Here is a 25,983-nt window from a genome sequence, read left to right as displayed (position 1 = left end):
AATTCAACACTACATATATCAGAACTTGGTTAGCTAAGAAAAAAGAGAAGCAGAGATACTCAGTGTGTCAGCCCTGAAATCAGAAATACAACCGTGGCCTTTCCCATCAAACTCTTGCCTTAGATTCACTTCCTAAGCCTCACTCCCCTAGAAAGTCTGCTCAATGGAACATGTGTCTCAGTGACAGAAATTCAGAGTGGAAATTCTTTATCAGGACAAATTCTTCCAGTTCGCCACTTTACCATTTGTGAGTTACTTTGTTAGTTCACGATGATATGGCTTAGGAAGGCTAGTGGTTTCAAGAATAAGTCAAACATTAAGTGAATACAACATCAAAGTGATTATAAAACAGATTCAAATAGTTTTCTTTTTGGTGTTTAGCAACTTCCTCCCAATCCAGCTAAAGATTCCTCTCTGGAACTGATATGTGGAGGGTGCTATCTCTCTATAAATAGACTTATTCCATGCTATGTGAATCATGGCTGCTGACAGCAAATCAACAGATTAATTATTTGGCTTTGTTAGTAAAGATAATAGCACACTATCATTTTCCCAAAAAGCTTTTCCACACACCACACGCCCATTCTTCTAAGCTAAGCTTCAGAACAAACTGAAATGGTATACAAATACACGCAGGTTGCCCTTGCACTGAGAATGTCTTAATAGGTCCTGCCATCTCTCTGCCAGATTGTTATTGTGACACTTTAGCTATAGGAAGTCACCAGTCAGGATCCTCTCTGATAAGATGAACACTATGTAGAAGAAAAAGGGAGGCAAATTAAATGAACACTGAAGAAAACCATAAATTCAGAAATTGCCTCAAATCTCTGTTTTCTAATGAAATGCTAAGGAAGAGCCCATAGGAAGCAGTAAATACGGTCCTTCCTTCCCATGCAAAATGAAGCCATAAAAATAAAGCCATGCAGAAGTAACCCATTGATCATCTCCAAGTCAACGCCAGAGATCAGGATCAGTTTATCTTATCCGTTCACATATATCCACCTATCATTCTTACTATCTTGTTTTTTAGAAGAGGCTGACTAGGATCAACTCAAAGACATCATATAATTATCCCAACGAGAGCACAAGCACGTACTTCAGAGATTGAGATATAAAAGTCACACTGAGTTCAGAACCTTGAAGTTCTCTGTAGACCACATAAGCCTTAAGAAAAGAAGGCCTCCAAATTATCCCTCCACAACAGAACAGGTTATTTTATTTTCCACTAGGTGAATTCCTTTGTAGGGGTAATTCAAACTATTGCATAAATCTTCACTTTATAAAATGAACATGATATACTAATTGGACATAAAATAATATAGACTAGTAGCTCCTGTCTTGGGATCATAACTATTTTTGTATACTCCTGAGATTTACTACTTTATCTTCATCACAAAATAAGAAAATGAGCCTAGTATGGAGTGGACAATGTCATGAAAACCCAATGGAAAATGAAACAGGGTCGCTTCTTCACAAGGCTTAATTCCAAATTTCTGAGCTAATTCTGAGCCCCACTTGTCCAGACTTCCCAAGTGTGGTCCTTCATCCAATGGACCCATCCATGTGCCTCATTGCTAGAAACCAACAGCACACCACAGTCAGAGTTGCAAAGAGACAAGCTAGCCAACTAAGTACAGAGCAGGCTCCCTTTCTAGACAGTGCTGCCTTTCAGTTGTCCACAACAGGGGTAGAGTATCTGCAGAATGCAAATGGTTCTGCAGCCACAACCAGAAAACCAACAGCCTGATGGAAGCACAGATCTCTCCGCAATTCTGCTTTCATTCTCTCAAGCTGGGAACACTGGCCTGGCTTGAGCTGGGAATCATCATGTTGAAACTTGGGGTGTCCAATTTCCCTTTGCAAGTAGAGACATATCCAAAACAATCATCTGTGGTCAGGGCTGCAGAAAAGCCCATGCCATGAAAATCCCTGATCAAGCTGAAGTTTTCTATACACTCCTTGAAGCCAAACTGTGTATACTGTCTTGTTCCCTCAATGTCCCAGAAGTGTGAGTGTGCTAAGTGTGGTAATAGCACAGAAACGTTAACGAGCAGAGTCCTTGGAAACCATGAGAGGGGTTGGAAGAAAATAACAGGAAAATGAAGACTGTGTAAAGGAAGTGAAAGGGCATGAGGGAAAAATGAAGAGGTGAGAAATTGACAAGGGCGTCTGAAATATGCAAAGCCAAGTGTTGCTGGAGGAAGAGTTGGAAAAATAATAAATTTAAGTTCATCTGGTGTCTACTAGGTGTCTATCATGGATTATGAGAGATAAGGGAAGAGCTGTATTAATCCTTAGGTCCTCAGTGGGCAGCGTAAGTACGGTACTCTACACATGGATGGATGCATGGACGGATGGATGCATGGACGGATGGATGCATGGACGGATGGATGCATGGACGGATGGATGCATGGATGGATGGATGGGAGAGCGGGAGAGAGAGAGAACCAATGAATGAATAAATGAATGAATGAGGTGGTCACTCACTCCCCTCAAGGACTCTACAGGCTCTTTTAGAATAAGTGCATCTATACATGTAATTCTTCTAGTCAAACCCTGGATTGATCAAAGTAGAAAGTGTTTTTGCTGAATATGGGGCAAGAAGCTATTAATTGACAGAGTGGTTGAAAGAGAGAAGTCTGGAAATGAGAGAAGAGGGGTCAGAAGGTAAAAGAGGAATCCTGGTTCCCTTCCACGGGCGTCCCGAGGTGCTTTGAGGAAGGGGAGAGAGGGTGTCCGCCTCTGGGGAGCCCACTCTCCGGGCTTCTACTGACCTGGTCTCCGCCTCACCGGCCTCTTGCGGCCGCTGCAGAAGCGCACTTTGCTGAACACCCCGAGGACGTGCCTCTCGCACAGGGAGCGCCCGTCTTTGCTGGGGCTGGAGCGGCGCTTGGAGGCCGACACTCGGTCGCTGTTGGACTCCCTCGCCTGCCGCTTCTGTCGGATCAAGGAGCTGGCTATCGCCGCAGCCATAGCTGCTCAGCGAGGGCCCCAGGCCCCAGGCTCTACTGCGCCCTCCGGCTCGCGCTCTGCCGGGGTGAGGGCAGGAGCTCGGCGGCCAGGGACAGGGCAGTCGCGGGGAGGCAGTGCTAAAATTTGAGGAGGCTGCAGTACCGAAAACCCGGCGCTCACAAGGTTAGTCAAAGTCTGGGCAGTGGCGACAAAATGTGTGAAAATCCAGATGTAAACTTCCCCAACCTCTGGCGGCGGGGGCGGGGCGGTCCCAGGCCCTCTTGCGAAGTAGACGTTTGCACCCCAAACTTGCACCCCAAGGCGATCGGCGTCCAAGGGGCAGTGGGGAGTTTAGTCACACTGCGTTCGGGGTACCAAGTGGAAGGGGAAGAACGATGTCCAAAATAACAAGCCGTGCCTCTGTTGGAGAGGCGCAAGCGTTGTAAGGTGTCCAAAGTATACCTACACATACATACATAGAAAACCCGTTTACAAAGCAGAGTCTGGACCCAGGCGGGTAGCGCGCCCCGGGTAGAAAATACTAAAAAGTGAATAAAACGTTCCTTTAGAAAACAAGCCACCAACCGCACGAGAGGAGAGGAAGGCAGCAATTTAACTCCCTGCGGCCCGCGGTTCTGAAGATTAGGAGGTCCGTCCCGGCAGGGTGAGGTCTACAGAATGCATCGCGCCGGCTGCGGCTTTCCAGGGGCCGGCCACCCGAGTTCTGGAATTCCCAGAGGCGCGAAGTGGGAGCGGTTACCCGGAGTCTGGGTAGGGGCGCGGGGCGGGGGCAGCTGTTTCCAGCTGCGGTGAGAGCGACTCCCGGCCAGCAGCACTGCAAAGAGAGCGGGAGGCGAGGGAGGGGGGAGGGCGGCAGGGAGGGAGGGAATATCCTCGAGGGCCAAGCACCCCTCGGGGAGAAACCAGCGAGAGGCGATCTGCGGGGTCCCAAGAGTGGGCGCTCTTTCTCTTTCCGCTTGCTTTCCGGCACGAGACGGGCACAGTTGGTGATTATTTAGGGAATCCTAAATCTGGAATGACTCAGTAGTTTAAATAAGCCCCCTCAAAAGGCAGCGATGCCGAAGGTGTCCTCTCCAGCTCGGCGCCCACACGCCTTTAACTGGAGCTCCCCGCCATGGTCCACCCGGGGCCGCCGCACCGAGCCGGTCTCCGCACAGGCTCAGAGGGAGCGAGGGAAGGGAGGGAAGGAAGGGGCGCCCTGGCGGGCTCGGGATCAGGTCATCGCCGCGCTGCTGCCCGTGCCCCCCAGGCTCGCGCGCCCCGGCAGTCAGCAGCTCACAGGCAGCAGATCAGATGGGGATTACCCGCCGGACGCAAGGCCGATCACTCAGTCCCGCGCCGCCCATCCCGGCCGAGGAAGGAAGTGACCCGCGCGCTGCGAACACCCGCGCGTCCGCTCGGGTGGGGCGGGGGCTGGCTGCAGGCGACGTCGGCTCGCGGAGGCTGCGGCTCTTGGCCGGAGCTGCCCACCATGGTCTGGCGCCGGGGGCGCAGGCGGGGCCCCTAGGCCGCCTGGGGCTCCCGCGGGAGGCAGCCGAGGGCGCAACCCGGGCACTTGGGGCCGGAGGCGGAATCAGGGGCCGGGGCCAGGAGGCAGGTGCCGGCGGCTGCCAACTCGCCCAACTTGCTGCGCGGGTGGCCGCTCAGAGCCGCGGGCTTGCGGGGCGCCCCCCGCCGCTGCGCCGCCGCCTCCCCAGGCCCGGGAGGGGGCGCTCAGGGCGGAGTCCCATTCATGGGCTGAGGCTCTGGGCGCGCGGACCCGCCGCCGCCGCCCCACCGGCTGCCTCTGCTGGAGTGTTAGCTCCGCAGGAAACTCCGGGCAGGGGCAAGAGCCGCCGAGATGGCGGGTGGGACGCAGAGCTGGCGGCAGCCAGAGTTCCTCCCGCACGGCCCGCCGACCCACGGAAGAGCGGAAGAGCGCCCAGGTGGGGCCGAGCTGGGGGCCGGGCTCCTGGAGCGCTGGGAAGCACAGCGCGCTCTAGTCAGGTTCCCTTTCCTCGCGCCCTCGGCTCCCAGACTCCCTTCTTTCCTCCCTCCCTCCCGCCACCCCTCTCCCTCCTCTCTGTGTTTTCTGTCTCTCCCCTTTTCTCCTCTCTACGCAATCCTACGTGATTGAGGTTTGGATGAGAAATTCTCAGAGGCAGAGCAAGGGAACTGCAGCTCGGGTCCGCTCCGTCCGGTCCCTCCCACAAGAGAAACACAACCACAGTGGGGGTTAAAGGACCCTAGGTGCGCAAAGCAGGGGTGAGAGATGGGGGAGCTGAGAAAATGCAGTCCACGCTCTCTCCTATAAGCTTGAGCACGTAGAATTCTGTTTAGTTAGGAAGAAAGTGAACACTGGAGAAAGTAACAATGACCTCTTGGACTTTATCATGGGCCCCACCTATGGCTCATTTTGGAGCAGGAAAAAGTGTTTCCCTCCTTCTTGGAACCCGGATTTCTTGGTTCTGTCTGGAAAGCTACAAAGCAGGCTCAGCCCCTAAAAAGAGAGCCCAAATAAGCAACCCGCACAGAGGATGACTCCAAGTGCGGTGAGGGAGTGATGTGGACAAGGACAGTCAACCACAAGCTGTGGAGTGCAATCAGGTCTCCAGACGTGAGTGTGATGATGTCTGATGTTGGAGACACTGGGCAGAGGAGTTCTCCAAGTTAAAATGCAGCATGAAGCATTAATCACCTTCCATTCATGATAAAGTCTGGGAGCGGCTATTGGTTTCTACTTACAATTTCTCTTCATATATCCCTAATCTCTCTCCTTCAGACACCTCACTAAGCATCTAGGGTAGTGCGGCAGGATTAAATGTATGATTTCCAAGCACAGTCAGGTGTATGTTGGAAACATCCTAATAGAAGGCAAGGAAAATGCAGGCCCTGGAAGCTACTGAAAATGGATGTGGGACTCAGAAGGACCCCAGGAGCTCTCTAGATACGAGCACAAACCTATGGGCCTAGCCAAGATTCACGTGGGAGATGAAAAGGATTGAGATCTGTGACGTTGTTCAGATCAAGCAGGAGTCTAACACCCTACAATGCCCAGGGGCCTGGACCTTCCAGGCTGCCAGCTGGGCAAAGCAGAGGCTGGCAGATAGGGGCTCATGGGACAAACAGCTGGGAGGAGGATTAAATAGGCAAGACATCCTGAGGAAAGGGAGAATCCCAGCTGTCATTTGGGGAGCACACATCCCCTGCAGCAGTTCAGTGTGGCTGAATGAAGACGGTGGATATATCCTTGGAATTCTAGCAATACAGAACCAAACACGTGAAAAAGACACACGCACACATACCTTAAGTACCAAAGCAAGGCTGAATGCATTTCCATATGTGCATCTGGATGGGGTGAGGGGCATTACTGAACATCAACCGGTAATTATATCAATTAGGAAAATCTCACATTCCACAAATAAAATTATTTTCCTTCCGTGGCTAACAGAAGACTTCTCTCATTCTTGAGCAAGGCAGACATGGATAGTACAGTGGGCTTTGGGGGCTCCCTGCCTTGCAATTAAACACCCAAACAGACAAAGGTCAGCTAAGGGGAGTAGCCAGAGAAATAGGCAAGAGGGGGTGTATAATGAGGCCTTGAGGAAATTATTGCTAAATTTGGAGTCTCTTTTATATCCTCAAAATGGGGATAATCATTCTCATCTACCTCGCAGAACTGAATATGCATATGTAAGCGTTCTGAAAACTGGAAAATGCCAAATGAATGAATAAAAGGATGGCTTTTTTTTTTTTTCAAAGAAAATGCATGAGATTCACCTGAAATGCTTGTTAACATGCCGATTCCTGACGGTCTCTCAAAACACGAAGTCGAAGTCTGTATGGGTAGAGCCTGGGAATCTAAATTCTTAACCATTTCTCCGGGTGTCAAAGTTTCAGAGTTTAATGTATGTTTGCAAACTAAATAATACTAGAAGACAGAAGTAAAACATGGCACATTTCTCCAGAACTGCAGTCCTGTGCACCCACACCCCCTACAAAAGACCTGGAAAGAGGATGTGTATTCTTGAGTCTTTGTGTTGCTGATTTTTTTCTGTAGGTTGATGAGATATGAGGGTGTGCTGATGCAGAAGGTAACCAAAACAGAGGCACAGGAGAGAAGGAAGTTAGGAGGAAAGATGAAAAAGGTAACCGGTGCTGTTTGAAGTTCTCCTCTCTGTCTTAACATGACAACATCAAGTTAGGCATTTAAAGAACAGAACAAAAACAATCAATGTCAGCTTTCTGAGAGCAACATTATTTCTGTGTTTAGATCTCTATTAAAAGAATGTAGTGCTTTGGATTCAATCGGACAACAAAGACTCCTTTTTTCCACGCACTCCTGCAGCTATTGTCATAGTGCTTTTTGGCTTTTTAAGTCATCATCAGCATCATTTACTCCATTTCCCCAGTGAGAAGAGGTGTGAGTATAAAGAAATTTAAGAAGTTAGCTAGGACCTAAATATATGGATATTGAGCTCAGAAGCAATTCTTAAATCAGTTTATTTTGTATATAGAAATTTGTAGGTTTCCTACCTGGGCCACTAAATCTCGTAAGTCTTCCTCCAAAGTTACTTGTACATTTCCAATATCTTTGCATTTTGGGATCAGGAAATTAAGCCAACCTACTGATGATTTGGGTTAAATTAACAACCAAGTATTTGAAAGGATTGTACCTCAGGGATACCAATACTTTTATTTTTACACTATCTTTCTTTGAACAACTTAAGAATTTCTTCTTCCTCTTCTGAAGACATTATGAGCAGAAGAAGTTTTAATTACTTTGAAGAAAGTTGTCAAATGCATATCAAAATGATAATTATGTAGTTATATTTAGTTATATATATATAGTCTATGTTTTTGGCCTCTAGTCAAACAAATAAAAACATGGGCAGTCTTAATTATCTCCACATTTTAAAAGGAAAAACAGAGGCTTTTTGGTCTTTTGCTTATTCATAGGCCAAGTCTTTCAACTTCCAAATCTACTATTGGGCTAGTTTACACATTCGTTTTAAACATTGCATTGTTCACAGATTGCATCCAGGGCTTTGTCAGTTACCGGGGAATTCCATACACCTCCACAATCTCTCTGCCCTCAACAAGCTTCCAGTTCATGACATTATGATCTTTCATGGCTCTTGTTGTAATTGCCCAGTAGCTGTACGCTGCTGGACACGTTATTCAACCTCTCTAAACCACATCTGCAAAACAGATCCATAATAATACTAGCAGTACCTAACTAACTAGGCTCTTGCAAGGCTCAAAGAAGATGTGATAATAATGTAAAGTATGAGAATGACCATGCTGTTATTAAAATTTCCATTTAAATTAAGTCCCTGACATAAAATACAGATTTCTTAAAACAAGAAAACACACCTTATGATTCATACACATCATCATTCACTCTTGGAATGTATTTAACAAAGGCTGAAAATTTACTTGAAATGAATGATTAACCTTGACATTGTAATGGCAAAGAGAATTTTCATTAGTGAAATATTGTCAATGTCCTTGTCTTGAGAACACAAAGAAGCCTAGCTCTGCTCTTACATCATCTTGCTCTGAAATTAGGCCCCTGCCTCAAAGTTGGGTGAATATGAGCTCACTGGGCTCTGCCACAGCAAATGGAAGAAGACCTTTTCTCCATGAATTTTATTATATAAAGTAGCTGTACTTCCACTTGCTTTTCTCTGACATATTGTCAGTTACAATAGGCTGACAAAAGCAATATAAACAACTACTTTCTAATAATTTGTAAATTCTTTTATATAGCAAATTTATTCAGGGTGCTTTATTCAACAATTTGAAAACTGAATTACTACATGTTATATGTCCATCTGGTTTTGGTCATATTCCAAAACAGAAAAGAGAATAGATTTAATTCCTCTTTATGACACAGATGAAGAGTGGTATCCTCATTGCCCAAATAGGGAAATTTTCAATGTTTTGGAGAATAGGTGTTTTGATAAGAAACATGGATATAATTAATGTGAGCCAATGATAAGTGCCCTGCACACCTATAAATGCATTACAATTATTGACACGTTGAATCCTCACAACAACTCTATGAGGTAAGTTCTGTCATATCACCATTTTATGAATGAAGAAACCCGGACAGAGAGGTTAAGTTGTTTAACCAAGGTCACTCAGCTAAGAATTGCCAGAGTTCAGATTCACACCCATATAATTTATTTCCAGAGCTTCCCTTTTTCTTCTGTGTCATACTTATGTCAACAAAAACATAACACCATGAATAATTACAATCATGTAATAAAGTCAATAAAATAAGAATATACAAATCACATACATTTATGTAACTCTTTACTGATTACAAATCATCTTCCCATGTATTATCTCACTGAGACTCTTCAACAATCTTATGGTGGAAGTTAAAGGCAAAATAATAATTCAGTTTCACAAACTGAGACTCCAGTAAGTAATGTGATAGCCCAAGGTCATACAATCAATGAGTGAAGATCTATGAGTTTAATCCAGGCCTTCTAACTGCAATGTGACTACTGCCCTAACTAAAGTAACCTGGAGGGGAAAATTAAGAATGCCAAATGTACTTCCATTCACTAGCTTCTAACATGGTTTCACATCTTGTGAATGACCTTGAAGAGATCATTTTGTGTTGGAAGGGAGAGGAAACAAGTATCCCAAATTCTCTCCCCGTGAAGCTCTTACCTTTTTCTAGATGAGGGAGCTACTCCTGGTTTTACTATTGTTGGCCACGGTAGGGTACTATGTTTTCTTTGGTTCCAGGAGGGTGGTCTTGAAACACTCTCTTTCTTAGTTTAGTAATTCAAGTTGAGCTCAATATGAAAATCATAGGGAAACTAAGTTAAAACAGAAATTAAAGAAACTTACAAGGGGAGAAATGTAAATTTCCTCCATTTTCATTCCTTAAAAATGTACATTGGTTTGACTTATACCACCTAGGAGATGGTTGGTACTTGGTTAAAGATGCTGAAAGACCTGTCACAACAGACTGCCCATCATTTAATCCTACTCTAAGTCCCACTGTCACTAACCCAGTGCTGCTGACCCAGAACGAACTGCACCGGCAGCAGGAGCGAGCGCCGCTTTCCAAGTTTGGAGACTAGACAGAAACTTTTTGGGGAAGGGGGCAAAGGGGACTTTTTACGGTGATGGAATGTAACATTAGATACATGTGTATATAAGACAGTGGACCTTTTTATGACACATCATCAGAAGAGAAATCCCCCTGGCTTTGGTTAGTTTTGTAAATTTAGCTATATGTAGCTTATGTGCTTTCTCCTGTTCTTTTAATTATGTGAAACTGAAGAATTACTTTTCTTGTTTTCCTTTTTAGAAGTTTTTTTTCCTTAATGTGAAAGTAATTTGACCAAGTTATAATGCACTTCTGTTTTTAACAAATCCTTTCCTTAAATGGAGCTATAAGGTGGCCAAATCTGAGAACAATTAAATTCATTTTAGTTATAATAAATTTAATATTTGTAAATGTAAAAAAAACAAAACAAAACAAAACAAAAAAACCCTTTTCCTTTTCAAAGAGAAACTCGGCTAGAAGATCTCTATTTGAATATAAAACCCATAAGGACAGTGGCATTGTCTATTTTGTTTACTTTCTTATCTCTAGTCCTTAAAATAATCTTTGCACATAGCCAGATATTCAAAAAATACTCACATAAATGAATTAATTCATCAATCCATCCACCCAGATTTTTGAGTCAAATAGATGCATCAGGCATCCCAAAGTGAAGAATGGGGTATCAACTCTTTGGATCAGGAAATAAGCTCAAGTAACTCAAGGGTAGCCTCCACATTTCCAAAGTTGATTGTTTTGTTTTATCAACAATTCCTAAAATTCTCTGCCTAAATCCAATCTATCTATTAAATTTGATATCCTCAGAGGGTACATGGTACCTAGGTTTCTGCTCTGAGCAACCTCCATCCCCATATTTAGGCCTATATTTTCAGTTCTGATACTTCTCTTTCTCTCTCTCTCTCTCTGTCTCTCTCTCTCTCTCTCTCTCACACACACACACACACTCATGTTCACAGAAGAAAGGAATATAATAAGGCAAACAGAGCCACAGACATCAGGTAAAATGAGTAGGCAACTTTAAAGTCTCAGAATATGACTAAAATGACCTTAAAATGGTTTAATGATCCTCACATTTATACTGTCACCCATGTTCACTGAGATTCCTTCTCCATGGGCCATTCCTAGTTGCTCTTATTTCTAAATTTAGATTCCAAATTTTCAGGGAATGGATCTTGTTGAAATAGCAGTCTCTTACAGCACCCACCACATGACTGACACTCAAAATATATTATTAAAACCCCAATAAATTCATATTTTTGTCCTCTGCATGCACACAGCACCAGACACTGTGAAAGTAACAATTAATGAGAGCTCTCACTGATCCTATGTTCACAGGTATTTGATGTTGAGTAAGATTTTACTGGAGATAACTGAAATATACTAACTGATTAGAAAAAAAACTGTCAGAGGATCAAATGGAAGTTTGGACAAGGTGACCAACAGGTCATTTCTCTTATCCTAATTTTGTAGAATTCTCTTAAGAGTAAAATGTTAAGTAGAAAGATTATGCAATTTAGAGTACATAATTTATCTTTACATAAAGCTACTTCGTCTGCCTGAGTTGAAGTTTATTTGCCTGTAGAACAACTATATTATAGGACCTAAATTGGGGAAAATAATAGGTTGAAATGATGGCACTGATTTGTCAAATGAGGAAAAGTGTGAATGAATAAATGAATGAATAAACAGATAAGCAGATGAGTGGATGGATGTTTGTATGGAGGAAATATAGCATATTTCATTTAAATATCCCTAAATTAGCCTTCTTAGGCTAAGCAAAATTGCTCCCAATAAAAATTTAACAAGATGTGGGGAGCGTCTTAGCAGATTAAAAGCATTGAAGAATTGTAGGATAGTACATGAAAGTATGTAATAAAAATCTGTCACTCACTTAAAAATCATTTTTACATAAAATAATATCCCCCTGTGCCTAGTATTCCAACCTGCAACATGACATCAAGGAGGCATTGATGTAGATGTCTGTGTGACTGCGAAGTCTACAGCCAAAACAGACAGATAGATACATACAGATAGGTATGCATTTCGATGCTCAGCTCTCCAGAAAAGCAGGTATAAGATAATGTATAAGAATATTTCTTTAAACAGTATTTGAAGCAGGAAGAAATAATATTTTTCCAATGTTTTGGACAGGATAATCATATCTAAACTTGTAGTGTTAACTGGAAGTGTTAACGAGGTCATCAGCCTACTGTAGATAATGTATACACATTGTAGTCAGCTAGCAGCAGTTTAAGAGAAGAGATTTATTTAAAAGTAGGCTGGAAATTGTCTCCGGGTTGGTTAAGTATGCTAATGGCATGGCAATGAAAAAGCAGCATGATCCTCATTGCATTTTGACAGTTCTTTCTCTCATTTCTATAAAAGGCCATGACAAGAAAATAGCCATAACTGGCCTTTAGAAGATAAGTAACCAAAAGTGTTTATTAATTCGTGAGGACAAAAGGCAGGGAAAGAATGTTGACTTCATGCCAAGATAAGTAGAATTCATTACCAAAAACAAAACAAAAAAATTCTAAAAATGACCTGTGTATAAGAGTAGACATAGAATTTGAGGGTAAGAATCTGACTTAGAATTTTTATTCCTCCTATAAGAACGTAGTATAGTGTTTTGAATATAAGATAGAATCTGTCAGCATGTGTTGATTTTTAACTTTGACTTAAAAATAATAAATGTTCAGGATGAGTAAGAATAATCTCAAATATCACCTTAAGCAAAACCCTCGGCATGCTTTTATTAATAGTGGAATCACCTTTGATCTCTGATAGCATCAGTTAAGTAGTAGCTATTAAAACAAGAAATAAATGTTTGATAAATATGGTCAAAAACACATGGTTTTAATCTAGGAGAGTTTCCCTTATCTCCTTTGTACATCTAGCAGATACTGAACTCCTGATAAAACCCTGCAGCAACCCTGAGAAAACCCTACGGTAAACCCACACCACTCTAGGGAAGGGAAAGCTTATGCCCTAAGTGAGGGAAACATCACAGTTTCAGGCAACATCTAAGAAACCTGAGCCTTGGAAGGTGCATTTAAACTCAAAAAAAGAGGTTGTGCCTTGTTCTTTTGTGTCTGGATTTTGAATAATTTGCCCATGTTTATGGCTGTGCTGACAGACAAAGGAAGAGATCCTCTACCAAGCAGAATTAAGCCAGGAACTGCACAGGAAAACAATCTCATAGGGATTATTTTAAGATACTAGTCTGGAGTGGTGGACTCCAAAGAGTGAACCATATCAAGTTATGTCGATGTTAGATGCAAATTACTCTCCACATTGTAATTTTCTTTGTTACGCCCTGGCTTTCAGTAAAGTCTTATGTCAATGTTCCTGCTCAGTCTCTCTTTTGCTGCCCATAATTAATAAAAAAGTTAATATGTCAAAGCTTAGGCCAGGAGCTACATACTACGTGGCACCATGGAAATAACAAACATAATTAATGAGAGCCTCCAAGCTGTATCTCTGGGGTGAGTTAGTCCTCGCTACAAGACGCTCTCCTTCAACACAGACTATGAAGAATTAACAGTATGATGTCAGTCAAGAAGTCATTGGGTTTTCCTTACCAAGTCCTTATATAATTTCAGGCAAATCCTTTGAATCACAGAAAAATGTCAAAAAACTCTGCGTTCCAATTATAGGTTAAAAGTGTTTGAGGGACAGGAAGGATAGGGTAGGGAATAGAAAGGACATTGCTCTGGTTTGAATCTGTGTCCGTGCCCGAATCTCATGTTGAATTGTAATCCCAGTGTTTGAGGAGGGGCCAGGTTGGAGGTAATTGGATCACGGGGGCAGACTTCCCTCTTGCTGTTCCCGTGACAGTGAGTTCTCATGAGACCTTACTGTCTAAAAGTGTATGGCACATCCCCTCTCACTCTCTTGCTCTTGCTGCAGCCATGTAAGATATGACTCTCTCCTCTTTGCCTTCCACCATGATCTTAAGTTTCCTGAGGTCTCCCGAGCTATGCTTCCTGTACAGTCTGCAGAACTGTGAGCCAATTAAACCTCTTTTCTCTATAAATTATCCAGTCTCAGACAGTTCTTTTTAGCAATGTGGGAACAGCCTAATATGGACATTGAGATTTATTAGACACCTTCTACACACCATGCACAGTCCTGGGCTCTACACAGGTTGTTTTACCTAACCTTCACAATAACCCTGGCAAGGCCAACATTGTTATTCACATGGTACAATAAGAAAACTAAAAGGCATAGAAAGTTAATTAATTGTCTGAAATATGGGTCAGGTCCAGAATTCAAATCTAGTTCAGCACACTCCAAATCCAAAGCTCTCTTCTTGACTTTTTAAAAGATGATGAATCCACAAAATGAACTTACGAGGCTAATTTATATTCTTGAAATGTAAAAAAAAAAAAAAAAAAAAAAAGTAAGATAACTTATCATTTAAGGTCACCCACAATCTAAGTCAGGAGCATCCATGCTATTTGTTCCTTGGTGATCATGACCCCATTTGAAACACTAGTTAACAAATAGAGCTGGGGAAACAGACACTGAGGAAAGTGAGGCCTATGTTCAAGCATTTGAAGAACTTGAATATCCTGTGTGTGCAGGAGATTCACACTAAGAACTAGATATTCTGTGTGTGTAGAGGCAAACTTGGATGCCTCTATTCCACCCATGGAACAGATTGCATCGCAAAATGGGGAAGTGGTTTCCCCACCATCAGAGACTTTCCACTCAAGATCAGGAGCAACACCATAGGAAGTGGGTTCCAAGAAATCAGACAGGTATTCTATAAAATGATTAAGGTCAGCATTGCTGGGAGTGGAGAGTGAATCAAAATCATTATAGACTGCATCCAAGGGAATACTTGGGAAAACTTTTGTTCATTTTAAAGGATATAAAAAAGGGAAAATAAAGAATCATGAATCAATGATGAAAGTGATTGCTGGGGATGTGGGAGAAATGACAGAAGGATGGAAGATTCAAGGAGACAGTCATGCAAATAGTCATGGAAAGCACATCCTTACTAACCCTGAAAGAAAGCACAGGGCTAAACACTTCTCTATGGCATCAAATGTGTATTGTAAAGGCTCGCATCATGGATTAAATAAGTAGATTTTTAACAAACGGTTGAAAACCTAAATGATAATGTTCCTCTGAGTTGTGGTATTTGAGAATAAGAAAAAGAAAACATATTAACCTATTAAGTTGCATGTAAGGAAAGCTCCCCTGGAAAGGCCAAGATAAAAAGCTACTAGGTTGTTCGTCAAAACTACAGTGGATTCTGTGGAAGATGGTCATTGACTCTTTTGGATTCCTATGTAGGAAAGATTCCAGTTTGGGGTAAGGTACCTCAAAATAACCAAAAGCTGATGAGCTTAAAGGTGAGCACAGACCAAAAGAAAATGGTCGGAGGGTGGAAATTGGGCTATTAGGAGCTCTGCTATGGTTCCCTCATATCAGGCCTTCTGCAGGTTAAGTGTTAGGCTCATATTAGAAAATGTGAAAAGGAAATACTTACTTTAGCCTGTAGTCATGGTTGTTTCCTACAAGATCTACCAATTCCACTAAAAGTAATCACAGAGAAATCTGGAGACTCAATGATATAGCTCAGATGTTCATCGCCTCCAACTCTTATGTTGAAATATGACCGCCGATGTTGGAGGTGGGGCCTGGTGAGAGGTGTTTGGGTCATGGGGGCAGATTCTTCACACACGGCTTGGTGCCCTCTCCATGGTAATGAGTGAGTTCTCGCTCTGTTAGTTCATGTGAGAGTTAATTGTTAAAAAGAGTCTCTCTCTTGCTCCCTCTCTAGCACTGTGACACTGCCTGATTCCCCTTCGCCTTCTGCTGTGAGTGAAAGCTTCTTGAAGCTCTCCCCAAAGACAGATGCTGGTGCCATGCTTCTTATACAAACTACAGAATCACAAGCCAAATAAACCTCTTTTCTTTATAAATGCCCAACCTCGGGTATTCGTTTTTAGCAACATCAAATGGGCTACTACACTTAATTATTGGCAAAAAGAAAGAAATACTTAAATCTCAGTACACACTCACAGCTCATCATATAGTATCTTTGATTTCATTTTTTTGGGAAGAAAAAGGAGAATCACAATTTGGAAAAACTCAAAACCAATTGGAGAAAACTGACTACAAACTGGAAAAAAAAAAGTGTTTTGTCAATGAAATGCTACAGAACGCAATGAAGAGGGTGGAGAGATATTCAACGAGAATCAACAGTGGCCACTACATGCACGAAGTTAGGAGCGTTGAAAGGCAACCATCCCATTTCCTGCTTGACAATGTTTAACTAACTCCATGCACAGTATTATCTTTAAAAGTAGAAAGTAGGCATGCGCTCCACCAGTAGGTGAGAAAGTTGAGTGACCACAGAAAGGTCACTTAACCTCTGTACATCAATTTACTCATCCATAAAATGAGAAATTGTTAAAAGAATAAACGATGATCTTTATGATTTAAGTCCTTTAATGAAGATTACTTTGGGAAGATTACTTCTGGAACCACGTGTGACACTCAGTTTTAGAGATTCTAAACAATAAGAAAAAAAAGTATATAGTCTAAAGCACCCAAGTATTTTCAATGTGACTGCTTACTTGAAAAAAAAAAATGACTTTAGTAGCTGTAGCAAAGATTGTCAGCATGGAACACTATGCAGCCATAAAAAAGGATGAGTCCATGTCCTTTGCAGGGACATGGATGAGGCTGGAAACCATCATTCTCAGCAAACTGTCACAAGAACAGAAAACCAAACACTGCATGTTCTTACTCATAAGTGGGAGTTGAACAATGAGAATACATGGACAAGGGAGGGGAACATCACACACCAGGGCCTGTCGGGGGATGGAGGGCCAGGGGACGGATACCATTAGGAGAAATACCTAATGTAGGTGATGGGTTGATGGGTGCAGCAAACCATGATGGCACATGTATACCTATGTAACAAACCTGCACGTTCTGCACATGTACCCCAGAACTTAGAGTATAATCATAAAAAAAAAAAGAATAAATGACTCATCTCAACGAAACCCTCTTGAAGCTGCTAAGTTCTCCAATTTTAGTTCAATCGGAATTCCTTTATCTCTGAATAAGTGGTGCTGGTGGTGAAGGAAAGAAGTATGAAGATGTCTGTTAACTGTGGAGATGGCCCAAAACAACATAAAGCTGTCCCTATCATAGTTGGACTTCAAAGGTTTTTGCTTTAGTTTTTTTTTTTTTTTTTTTTTGGCTTTTGGCTTTTGGTATTTTTTTTCCTATGTACAATTTCTACATAGATAATAAATCTTAGATAACTGTTGATGAACAGTTTTGTAATAATTTGGACAAAAGAATGAGGTAATTCTACAGTGAGGAGAGTCAACAGAGGAAATACATTCTAATGGACTTGTTTCTAGCCTGACCTGAATTTTTATTCTGATGTTACTTACTCAATATGGAACCTTGGACAGATTACTCCTCTTTTTTGGTCTCTATTTCCTTATTCTTAAAATAAGATTAGCCAGATGATTGCTAAGGTCTCTTTCTACTCTAAAATTCTATGACTCTAAATATACAGCTCACCAACATCATATTACTTAAACAAAACAAAGTAGGAAGCATTTTCTGTTATCTTCCAAAGTAACTTCAGAGTAGTTAACTAAAGTGAAAAGAGCATTGGTTATCCTGCTTTCCCTAGGCCATTGGCTAGATTCCCTCAGTCCCTAGAAGAACTAAACCTGACTCATTATCTTGTGCCACAAAGCACTTCTCTATAACTGGATAAAGGCAATAATATTTAAAGCAAACCTTTTTTCGAGTGCTAAGCACTTATATGTATCAACTTATTATCACAACCACCCTATTACATTGGTATTATTGTCAACATGTAAACAGAGGAACAAAAAAAAAGTAACATGGTTAAGGTTATACAGCTATCAAAGGGAATGGCCATGATTTGAACTCAGCAAGTTTGGGTTCAGCCTCTTACTAATGGATGAATCACCTTTCAGTTCTGTGGTCCCAGTGTAGTGGGGGAGGAAGGGTGCTAGTTCTGGTGCTAGTGATGGCTATGATAGCTCTTCTTTTTTGTTCTCTATGAAAAGAAAGCACGTGGCTGGGCAGGGTGGGAAAACCCGATGTGCATGAAAATCTTCTAAGTAAGCCTTGACACTGACAGCTCCGTGAGTTTATCATCCTAACTGAGCCCTATAATCGCACAGCATCTCATGTCCACTTCCTCGAAAATTGGGGGTAAGACTTAATCCTGCTTCTGAAGCAGAATCAGGCCTAAATGTGTGGCTCACTAATTTTCTTCTTTGTTAGAGAGCCCCCTGTTGCATAATTTGTGTAATGAAAGTATGTATAGTTTTGCTAACCAATTCTCCTGGAGCCACTAAAATGTGTGAGTGTTTTTAGAAATTATATGGGCAATATGCATAAAATACCAACCTCTGATTTTCTTTTTGGAGTATTCAATCTTAGGGAGCCATTTTCTAAGTATCTAGAAGAGCAACTTCACACAGCATTAAGTCGCTAAGTTCTCGGGTTTTTCGTTCTCATGTATAACTGCTGTTAGCTTATTGAGAGAGCCTGGGCAAAGAGCTTAAACTTTTTGTTTCTTAAGATCATTTCCAAAATGAATGCAGCAGACTCTCATGATAAAGACTTAGATGCAAAGATTTAGATATGGAATCACCACATACAATACTTGAAATGGAAAGAACTTTAAGAATTATTCAGGCTTATGCCCTCATTTTAAAGATTATGAAATTGAAGACTGAGAAAGGTGCAATATGCTTTAGGTCACACAGTTCTTGGTAGCTTAAGCAGAAATACAGCTTAGGCCTCCTGATTCTAGGAGCAGTGGTTTCTCTGGTATAAGGTTTAATTTTTCTATGAAAGACTACATTTTAGGCTTCTTAAAAAAGTTCTAACAAAAACTAATATGTACAAAATAACAGTTTATGGAAGCTTCCCATTCAAGCCTCACAACCACTCAGTAAGACAGTTACTTATTATTATCGGCATTCACTATATGCCTAATTTATAGCTGCATAAGCAGACGCTCAGGCTGCTGAGGAAGTGGCCCAAGGTTGCATTAGCATTCTAGTTCTGATCTTTGAAATTTGAAATTCATTTTCTCTTCGGACCTTTACCTCACCCTGCCCTCTTTAAATTTGTTTCAGGTAAGATCAAATGAATTATAAAATCTTCAAAAAAGTGACTATTAATGCTTTCCCCAAAATGTCCCCAATTAGTTAAGCATTTCTTCACTGGCCACTTCCCCAGATCCTGTTCATCTGACATCTATTTTCAAATAAAACAGGATTCTTTAGAACAGTAGGAATTTCTCACACTGGTTTATTGCATAGGATAAGAGAGTCATAACTATTTTTGTAACCATAGAAGTATCATCAAAATACAGAATTATTTGTAATGCTAATGAGAATTTTCTTCACCAGGTAGTGCTGTTTGCAAAACATCTGGTGCACCATGCCAAAAATACATAGCAGCTGAAAGGCAGGATGCAAACTTTGCCTCAGGATCTTCTCCACCAGATAATTTCAAGACAGGCATTGCCTTTAATATATGTTTTAGATGTTGCAGCATCTGATAGTCACATAACTAATTTCTTTAATTAGTTCACCCCTTGTGCATCTTGGCTTCAAGAATTCAATTAAACACAAAACTTGCAACTTGGTGCTAGAGTATTCATTAACCTGCAAGTTATCTTTTAAAACAACTATAGTCTAGGGAAAACTTCACGAAGATATGAATTTGCCTTTGTCCTGAATATATATAATTGGAATCACATGCCAAAGGAAGAGAGTCTGTAAACAGCAATGTTTATTCTTAGCAATAATTCGCCTTACACACACAGAGAGACATACACACACAAACACACACATATATCTTTACATCTTACCAATTTCTTTATTTACCAATATAAAACTTTGCAGTAGACCATGTTTTTTTATCCCTTCACCAGTCTTCTTGCCTCAGCACTGTATAATTTTATGCATATACAATATACATATATATGCATAAAATATGATACATACTACATACAAGATGCATACAAGGTGAGTTGTCCTGTATATACATATTTGTTGTTTTATATGTATATTGCATATATGTGTGTATAAAATTTTAAAATGCTACGGTAAGAACTAGTGAAGGAGAGGAAGAAAAGCAGTCTCTTGCCAACTTTTTCTACCAAAGCATTTATGTGCTTTTCCTTTTACATCCATCCCTCAGTCATTGGGCACCTACCACACGCCAAACTGCTGATCACATAAGAGACATAAAGAAATAAAATATAATTTCTCTCCTTAGAGCGTACTGTCTAGTGGATGGACCTGGTATTTTATGTAGTAACAGAATGAAGCACATACAAATGAAAGGTAGGCTCTGTGCTGAGATGTTCAGGAGAGAAGGACACTCTTCTCAATTAGAAGGGTCCTTACAAGGTTTCACCATGGAGTGACATGAGAACTGCTCACTTAAGGAAAAGTGGGATGCAGTCTCCCAGGAATAAGTCTGAGAAAGGCCTTCTAAACAGACAGGAAAGGAAAAGCACAAAGGTGCTTCCGCAAACATCAAGGTTATGTCAGGCTGTGGATGTCCTCCAGGGCAGTGACCCTATGTGTCTTACTATCATTTTTCATGTGTCAAACTCATGATTAATAAAATTAAATCAATCAAAACAGTAAATGAATGAACAGAGTTTGGAGAGTGTTAACAGTTTATTAGGTCGAGAAAATAAGATGTGTGGAGATAAATGATAGAAATCATAACAAATCACTAGCGAATAGAATGCATTGCTATGGAATTTGTGCCTTATCTTAAAGGCAACAGAGAGCTATTGAAAGTTTTTTAAGAGAACTGTGATAGAATTTAATCTATACAGTCAAGTACTATTGTAGTTTTTAATGAAAGTAATTGGGTTAAATGTGGTACAACAGAGTAGTAATCAGATTCATTCATTACATTAAAGTTAAATAATATTAAACTAAATTTCAATACATTAAACTTATATGGGGATGAAACTGTCTTACTACAACTTTCTTAAATGGATATAAATAGCACGTGAGACAAAGATCCAAGGGACCAAGTTCACAGGTGCTACACTTACTCTCACCAAGTTTATACCTCTTTACAAATATTATTGAAAAGTTATCTGTTTCCACAAGTAGAAAAACACATATAAATATCCACAAACTCTCCCACGGCTATACACAACACATAGCATGGGACTAGTAGTGTAAGACCTGGATTTGGTGTTGCTATTACCATTAACTTGGTCTAAGATCCTGGGTTTTTCCTCCCCTTGCTAGGCTCCAGTTCCCTAATCTATAAAAGGAGGGAGGAAATGGTGCCCTCCATGGTCTGGTTTAGCACTGATAATCTGTGATTCCAACGAGGCCTCTGGAATGGCCTCTGTTAGTCTCCATACTTAGCACAGCAGAGGGCTAGGGAGTGATGAGCCTCATAGTATTATCAGAGGGAAAAATATCACATCCTTTTCTAAAATTGAAAAAATCATCTAAAATTGAACAAATACAGGTATAAAGTGAAAAATGAGGCAGGAAGCTACAAGGGAACACTGCATTATGTTTAATGCTACTTTTGAAAATATATTAGGCTTCAAATTTGGAAATCTGTGTAGCTCTTCAAACAGATGTTATATTTTACCCTAGAGATGACCCCATTTTAGATGATGGCAATCCACTATGTATAATAATATTCTTCATCAACTTCCTAAATTACTTGAGAGTTGTAGGAGATAAAAAGTGTAATACAAAAGAAAGATGGTGACACCCCAGTAACTATATTAAGAGCTAGAGAGACTGTGAGCACATTTACTTTTATCCTTAGCTATGTTTGAAAGAGAGACGCTTACATAAGTAGTATCAGGATTTAAAAGAACCAACTGTCTCAAGAGTAGAAGAGTGTTTGACTTGTAATCAGAATCCTGATTTTAAATTTTTATTATTTAAGTAAATAACTGTAGAAATGTAGGTTACTTACTAATTTACTGTCTCTCAGTTTGGTAGTCATCTTTGAAATAGAAATAAAAATACTTACTGATATGATTATTTTGAGCTACACAAAAATACATTATAGTAATTACTTGGCATGGTTTATGGTACATAGTATGTGCTGAATAAATGCTAGCTTTTTTTCCTGGGACTTTTCAATAACATTTGTAGAGCACTATAAGAGTAGAAGAGTGTAAGCTGGGTGTGGTGGCTCACACCTGTAATCCCAGAACTTTGGGAGGCTGAGGCGGGTGGATCACGAGGTCAGGAGTCTGAGACCAGCCTGACCAACGTGGTGAAACCTGGTCTCTACTAAAAATACAAAAATTAGCCAGACGGGGTGGCGACCGCCTGTAATCCCAGCTACTCAGGAGGCTGAGGCAAGAGAATCGCTTGAACCCGGGAGGTGGAGGCTGCAGTGAGCTGAGATTGCCACTGCACTTCAGCCTGGGTGACAGAAAAAGACTCCGTCTCAGAAAAAAAAAAAAAAAAAGAGTAGAAGTAGAAAAGTGTAAGTTGTTTAACACTTTCTCATGATGTATGTAGTAGTGCCAAACATACTCTAGGTTCTCAGTGAACCTAAAACACAGATAAATTTTTAAATTAGCATGAACATTTCAATTTGTAATTTGCATTATCTGGATAGGACAATCTGATGTTAATTCTAATCAATATGGTAAGCATTTACTTCATTTGGTAAATAAATACAAATAGCAGTAGAGTGGTTTTTACATCATTTCATTTACTGCCCAGCAGTATGTTTCTGGGAAGATGTGTAAAGAGAACAATTTTTCAAGAGGAGATACTGAGAGGCTCTTGAAGTGCATTCCCTGGTACCGTTCTGACAGAGCATCAATGTCACTAAGACTTGGCAGCAGGGAGCAGGACTCGACTGTGTGACTTCCAAGAAACACAGAGAGAGCCACTTACTGCAGCCTCCAGCAGAGAAGTAGGTATGGGGGACACAGCCTCTTCTCATGCCTGCCGGCATCTGAAACAATATCCCTCTTGATTTTGTGTTTGCTTAGATCAGAGTGCAGACTCCAGGCACTAAGGTAACCTGCCACTGAGAATGTCTTAGAACTTCAACTGTGCTTTGCCAACCAAAACCAAAGGATGTTAATATTGTGTAGCAAGTTGCGTCAGGTAGAAAATGCTTTTCTTATTCAAGCCCTTCAAGATCTTTCTCAATTGCAACTTTCTTGCGGTCTCCTAACAGGATTCCCCTCTGCCACCCAAGTCTGAATGTCAAAAGCACTTTCTGGTTTTGCCATAGGAAAGGCAGTTTCCTGCCTTGCATTACATTGATTTGTGTCTATCTCCTCTACTTGACTATGATTTCCTAGAAGGCAGGGAGTCTAACTTCCTCCTTTTAGAAACATTCAGTTTAATTAAAGGTGTGTTAGAGGGAAGAGTCAAGAGAGGAAGAAGGGAAGGGGGAAACAGTTCACATGTATGAAAATAAGAGAAATAAATTACTATGTCCGAAAGCAGCCACTCTAATAATGATGTTGATTTTTATACTCCTGGCTTGTCAAACGGATAATTCAGAGAAGTTTCCATTTGAAAAATTAAATAGAGTATCTGGGTCTTAAAAAATAAAAAAGAAAAAACACTGCTTGGGATGTTATTAATATATAAATGATCTAAAACTTGACAGTGACTCTTCTCTTGGATTCTCACAATTGGGCGATGCTTCAGAAGATGGTAGAAGGAAGTCCAAATCTGGGCATAATCCCATACTTCCCGAGACTGGTGACAATGTCAGATTCTGAAACAGTAAAATATGAGAGAAAAAAACTATATATTTTACAAACTAACAGAAGGAAGGAGGGATTTTATGAATCAATTATTCCAGCACCTTAACTTTAGATGAAGGATATGAGGTTGTTCCTTCAAGTATTTCATATGCTTTGAAAGCTCTGTGAGTCTGCACATGGTAATCCTTCTGTCTAGAATTACTTCTCCTGTGTTTGACCCAACTCCATTGCCGTCTTTTCCTTGAAACCTTCTCTCATTCCTCCAGTCAGTTTATTCATCCTTCTTAAAGACCCGTGGATCACTTTTATGTACTTTTATTTATACACTGATATATGTTGGCTTTCTCAATTAGATCATGAATTTATTTTGGGCAAAAACTATGTTTACCCTACTCACCCCAAACACCTAGCACAATGCCTCAAAAAAAAAAAAAAAAAAAGAGTACTTCACAAATTAATATTGCGTTGAAATATCTAAGTTCACCGGAAGAGATGAGGGAAGAGGACAGCATCAACTTACCTCTTCGTGAAGCTTAAGACCTCTGCTCTTGTTTATAACAGCCATCACAGATTAATAATTTTAAACTGTAAAGCACACTGGCACCACTTAAAAGACTGGCTTGTGAAGGATCACTCAAAGAACAAGCTATATTTTGATGGAATGGAAGGAGGAGCTTGTCTTCTATACTACAGTATTTTGGAAAAAGAAGTGGACTGAGAAAAATGCAGTCCTTTCTTTCTTTTCCTAACTCTCCCCCTTTTTTCTCTTCTTTCTCCTTGTCTTCCTTTATATGCTCCTCCAGTTTCTCCTTTGCATAAAGTATTGATAGTCATTATCTTAAAAATATTACAAAATATCTCTGCTTTCTACATGCATTACTCCTTCTCCAGAACTGTGTGCCTGTACTTTACCCAAAAGGCCAAGTGTACTTTGTGACAACTGCCATGAAAAATAAGAAAAAAGAAAATCTGGTTAGATATTGATGCATTTTTGTTTAAACCACAATTGTATGTTACTTTTCAGAAGGTTGGATTACATATTGGTGTTTATCTTTGCAAATGAGGTCAAGTGGATAACAATATTTTTGAATTTGAGAAGATATTTTTTAATGCCATTCTGAAAAAAAAAATGCAGCTGGCGTATTTTGCTAGAAAAGACTATCAAGAAAGAAAATGAGGTAAAAGGCCCTTACGATATGTTTTGCAACAAACAAACAAATATACTTCTGTATAGATAGACCAGATGCTTTCTTCAAAGCCACACAGAGTAGATTTTCAATGGTAATAAAATGATTGTCTCTGTTGCCACTATTCTATTTTAGTTAAATAGCATTAGCAATTTTAAGATAAGCTCATTTTGGAAGTATTATAATTACCTTAAGAATTTGGCCTTCTCTTTGCTTGCATATGTTCATAGCAGCATATTCACAATAGCCAAAAAGTGGAAGCAACTCAAATGTCCATTGATGGATAAATCAATAAACCAAATGTGTGTGGTATGTACAAACAATGGAACATTATTCAGCCTTAAAAAAAAAGGAGGGGGGAATTCTGTCACCATGGATGAACTTGAGGGCATTATGCCACATGAAATAAACCAGCCACAAAAGGCAAATGCTCTATTGTTCTTCTTGTATGAGGCATTTAAAGCATCAGATCCATAGCAGAATAAAGTAGGGTGGTGGTTTCCAGGAGCTGGATAAGGGAAAAATGGGGAGTTGTTTTTCAGTGGGTAGAGTTTCAGTTCTGCAAGATGAAAAAGTTTTGGAGATCCATTGCACAACAGGGTACTTAATACTACTAAACTGTACACTTAAAAATAGTGAAGATGGTAAAGTTTATCTGTGTTATCTCAATTAAAAATAAAGAACTGGATCTTCTTTGAAACAAAATGCCTGCAATTATTTCAACCTCACCCCTGCCATTTAGTTTTTGATTCCCACTCTCTAAATAGTTATTACACAATGTACAAATATTTCTCAAAGTAATAAGCAAGTTGGCTAGAAGACATTCAATTCATTTATTGGGGTCCTATTATGCATAAAGTAATGAGTTTGGCCCTGAGATGAAAGGGGGAATGAGGGAAGGCATTTCACCACCATCAAGAGGGTAGTGCTGGATAGGTCTTAGTGAGCACAGGTAGGGAAGGACATATTCCTAT

General features: G+C 40.6%; 1 protein-coding gene and 1 long non-coding RNA gene across 5 annotated transcripts in view; one reads left to right on the top strand and one right to left on the bottom strand.

The window, feature by feature from the left end:
- The window catches only part of FGF12 (fibroblast growth factor 12), a 587,755-nt gene that overhangs the window by 254,280 nt on the left and 307,492 nt on the right, over nucleotides 1-25,983 (bottom strand). Inside the window, 1 exon segment of one of the 4 annotated variants that reach the window (NM_001194006.3) lies at nucleotides 2,775-4,268. The exons of the other annotated variants lie outside the window; for them this stretch is intronic. Coding sequence (NP_001180935.2) covers nucleotides 2,775-2,973 — 199 coding nt within the window. The 5' untranslated portion in view covers nucleotides 2,974-4,268. 4 annotated transcript variants of the gene reach the window in all.
- Nucleotides 2,934-22,389, top strand: LOC144338975 (uncharacterized). The gene is made up of 2 exons (XR_013413489.1): nucleotides 2,934-3,135; nucleotides 15,840-22,389. It is a non-coding gene; the product is annotated as an uncharacterized LOC144338975 (long non-coding RNA).

The sequence above is a fragment of the Macaca mulatta genome, chromosome 2 (assembly GCF_049350105.2).
Source record: "Macaca mulatta isolate MMU2019108-1 chromosome 2, T2T-MMU8v2.0, whole genome shotgun sequence".
Classification (NCBI taxonomy): Eukaryota; Metazoa; Chordata; class Mammalia; order Primates; family Cercopithecidae; genus Macaca; species Macaca mulatta.
This window is presented reverse-complemented; position numbering and strand designations above follow the sequence as displayed.